The sequence below is a fragment of the Cibotium barometz genome, chromosome 57, assembly GCF_041138505.1.
Source record: "Cibotium barometz isolate CiBa-2024 chromosome 57, ASM4113850v1, whole genome shotgun sequence".
NCBI classification, from domain to species: Eukaryota; Viridiplantae; Streptophyta; class Polypodiopsida; order Cyatheales; family Cibotiaceae; genus Cibotium; species Cibotium barometz.
The window spans coordinates 778,320-782,067 of NC_141102.1; the positions used below are offsets into that span (position 1 = coordinate 778,320).

Below are 3,748 nucleotides of genomic sequence, written 5' to 3' on the forward strand. Positions count from 1 at the left end.
TCTTTTTTTGAAAGTTTCATCTCAATTCAAGCACCATAAGGCCTCCATCTAGACCCTTGAAGAAAGCAGTTTTTCACAATTGAATTTCCTTTAAAGGCTTAACTATGAAGAGGCTGTAATATTATCATTATTTAGTTCAAATATTGATAGAAGACCTTGGAAAGCTCAATTTTCATGTGACAAATTTGCGTTCGTACATAATTTTTGCTGTATTTTAGTTGTGATAGAGAAGAAATACGAAGATTCAACGTAGGCAATGATATGTAGTTAAAATGCAAACGAGGAAAAAATAGAGCTTTTCCTAAGTATTTTGGGTCTCCATGTAGTTTTCATTACTATGTATGTAATGAAAATTTACTGGGCGAAAAGGTTGGTTTAACGCTTTCATTACACGGATAATGAAGTTAGCTCATAGCTTAGATGCACCATTTCTTTGGTGTCAGCGTTTACAAGGTAGGTTTGCAGTGAAGCCTTCGGGCTCTTATATAGCAAGCGCTTACTTGTATTCGAGCAGCATGTTGTTCTCAGGGGCCAGTCCAATGCAAGCTCTCAGAATGTTCTCCAGCATGGCTCTCTGCTTTGCGAGGGCGTTGATGACAGGCGCTCCCGGAGGAACCTGAAAATCGAGCGATGAAAGCATATCAATCATCAGAGTAAAAACTCTCGTCCAGAGAGGCGTGTCGTCGTCGTCATGGGCTTGAACGAAGAACACACTTACAAGGGGCGCCTTGGTAAGGTAGCTCAGAAGGACTGCGACAGGGTGGAAGGACTGGAACTTGTCCTGCGCGGCCAATAGATTGGATTAGAATCAAACCAGAAATCAGCAAAGCCTTAGCTGAATAATGGGCGATGCTGCTCTCATGAGCTTCATCGAGAAGGAGATGATCGAGATCGATGTGTGTACCTCTCCCTGCTTTTTGAGCTGGATGCGTGTGAGCAGCTCTCCGAGGAGGACCAGGTCCAGGATAAGGGGGGCTGCCAGCAGCGAGTCCTCGCAAGTGTTGTGCAGCACGATGGTGTTCCTCCCACCCATGAAGATCTCGGAGGTGTACTCGTCCATGGCCCGCTTGCTGTCTCCAACATAGGGTACATACTGCCACAAAATAAACAAAATCTAAAAATAATGAGAGTACACAGGAGAGCTATTTCTATTTCTCACAATCATTTTCGGCAGAATGTGCCATCGCCGCTGCTATGAGTCGTTCTTATCCAAGAGTCACACAAAAACTGAGGTTCGAATCGACGAACTGGGATGCGATGCATGTAAGCACACCTCACCTCTGCTGCTGCTGCCACTGGCAACATGTGGTTCCATCTCGGCTACTACTAGTCGTTCCTATCCAACGGTCACACAATCGTTTCCGACAAGACGCAATAATAATTAAATTTATGGGGCTACGCATACAGCTAGCTTACCTTGATGACTACCACATGGTCAGGGTGTTCGCCTGGCTTGTACAGGATGGCGTTGCTGGAGACCATGTCATCCACCACATTGCTCTTGGAGATCTCCTTGGACCTGAATGTATGCGGGGCTGACAAGTTCATGCCGTCGTTGTTGCCCAAGTGGTTGTAGCTCACGATGGAGGTTGGCTACATCAACATTAAGAAGAAGGCATCATCACATCATCCATCCATCCGTCATCATCATCAAAACTAAGCTTACTCAAAACTAGCTCCCACCCCCTAGCTCATTCCTGCATCATTGCAGTATATCTAATGATTTGATTTGCCTGCATTAAGAAGACCAGAATTAAGGATGGATCTCTACCTTAATGCCCGCACCAACTAAGAAGTCCACAAGTACAGACTTTATTTTGGTTTGCCCACTTTTGAAATCATCTCCTCCAATGAGACTGTTGTTAGAGATTGCGTAGTCGATAAGCCCTGCAAAAACAATCAACACGATAGGATCTTCTATAATAATCTATAGTAAAGCCTGAGATCTTGTAATTATCAAAATATGTATTTGGGCAGCTTCCGGCTGATTAATCAAAATACCAGGGACGAAGGTATTCTGAGGGCTGCCGTTGATGAAAGGGACCTGCTCCTGAATGCAGGCGATTGCGTAGAGGGTGGAGGGGGAGATCTCGGGCTCCCCTGCATCCAGGGACTTGAACAGGCTCTCCTTGGTGTCGTTAAGTCCCGTTATCACATCGCTGTAGCGCTCTGTGTTCGCAGTCCACAGCACCACCACCTTGTCCACCTTGGTTTTGGCCTTGAATTCCCTGGGAGGTGTGTGTATATGTAAGCATGCGTGCGCAAATTTCTACTATATAAGGTTATTGCATCTCAATGCAAAGAGCAAGTCAAGAAAAAGAGCGAGTTCTTGCCGATCATCAACCCCCAAATTACTTGCAAGGTGCACTTACCTGATGTCTTGTACGATCTTGGCCACCTGCTCCTTCTTGGTGCCCTTGATGAGGTTGTTGGCTCTCTCCCCTTGGTTTGCAGCGATGAAGTCCGGGTCGTAGATGCCCGGCAGGGGCACCATCCCCTCCATGTAGGGCCTCAGCTGCTTCTGCAAGTCCATCTCCAACACCTTGGCTCGGGCCATGGCGTCTGCCAAGTTCATGCCATTGATGTCCCACCCACCAAACACGATGTCATTGGGATCCACCTGCAATCATGCAGCACCCTAGCTTCAGACCAGCATCGTTATGCGTACAAAATATTCAGGACATTAGAACCATTGTAAGCAAAGGACCACATTGCGAAACTGTAACCTCCCTTACCATGGGCAGAAGGCTCTTAAAAGGAACATAAATCTCTTCTCCATTGAAGGAGCCTATACGACAAGTGGATGCCTGAGTCAGAGACCCAAAATAGTTTGCTTGCTGCACCCCCTCTTTGGTGACCCAAGATATGCCTCTGTTGAAATATATACATATATCAGGAACTGTGAAGGTCACAGCAGCTACGCCATAACTACATCACTGAACTTTCTACTCTACAGTTAAATCAAGTTAGCTGCTAGAAACCAAGCTGCAAAACGAGATATTTGAGCTTACTCTCTGTTGGCAATCACTCCTGCTGTGAGAGTGGAACCGTTGTTTCCACCCCAACCCACGAGCATCACACTAAAATATCAGACTCCGCAACAAGAAATTAGAAGGTTTAAGCTTAATAGCTAGCTTGAAAGTCCAAAACAGATTATGGGGGTAATTAATGCTACATACCCAAGCTTGGGAACACGGGTATCGGTCTTGAACTCGTACTCCACAGCAGTGGGCTTCACCACCCACTCATAACGCCCTCCACGCTGCTCGTGTGTGAGCTCGGTGGTGTGGTATTGGTAGACTGAGTGAATGCAATCGGGTGAATAGCTAACGTTAGGGCTCTCGATTTGAAAGCGCTCAACAAACATGGTGGCAAATCAGGTAATTCTACGCAGGGCAGTGCAGAGCGAGATGTAATTGTGTTGGAGAAACGCTAAGCTCTTCGCATGTGCACTCTGCACTAACTAATGTGGCTAGCGAACCTCTGCAGCTGCTCTGTTTCGCCCACAGCCCCTCAATTTATAGCCTCGTCTGTCTGCACTTTTTCTAAAGTAGCTTCACACCATACTCCAGAGTATTCCAAAGAAGAGACACGTGAGCTTGGGGGACAAGGCGACAAAGGCTCAATCAAACTGTTCCGTTTGGGTTCAAGTTTGAGTTTCTATTACTGATTGGGACAAAGGCTCAATCAAACTGTTCCGTTTGGGTTCAAGTTTGAGTTTCTATTACTGATTGGTTTTCTCCCCTAC

General features: G+C 46.1%; 1 protein-coding gene across 2 annotated transcripts; it reads right to left on the reverse strand.

Annotated features, from left to right (window-relative positions):
• Positions 1 to 244: 244 nt before the first annotated feature.
• On the reverse strand, positions 245 to 3,522 carry LOC147606295 (inositol-3-phosphate synthase). 2 transcript variants are annotated; one of them, XM_086791799.1, is made up of 10 exons: positions 3,180 to 3,522; positions 3,012 to 3,080; positions 2,736 to 2,871; positions 2,373 to 2,620; positions 2,002 to 2,228; positions 1,772 to 1,887; positions 1,417 to 1,593; positions 905 to 1,093; positions 719 to 781; positions 245 to 616 (listed from the first exon to the last, which is right to left on the reverse strand). In XM_086791799.1, exons 1-10 carry the CDS (start codon positions 3,365 to 3,367, stop codon positions 497 to 499), a joined length of 1,533 nt encoding a protein of 510 aa, XP_086647925.1. In that variant the 5' UTR covers positions 3,368 to 3,522; the 3' UTR covers positions 245 to 496. The 2 variants fall into 2 exon arrangements, with proteins under 2 accessions (XP_086647925.1, XP_086647926.1); XM_086791800.1 differs by lacking the exons at positions 245 to 616; positions 719 to 781; positions 905 to 1,093 and adding an exon at positions 1,152 to 1,336.
• Between the last annotated feature and the right edge of the window lie 226 nt (positions 3,523 to 3,748).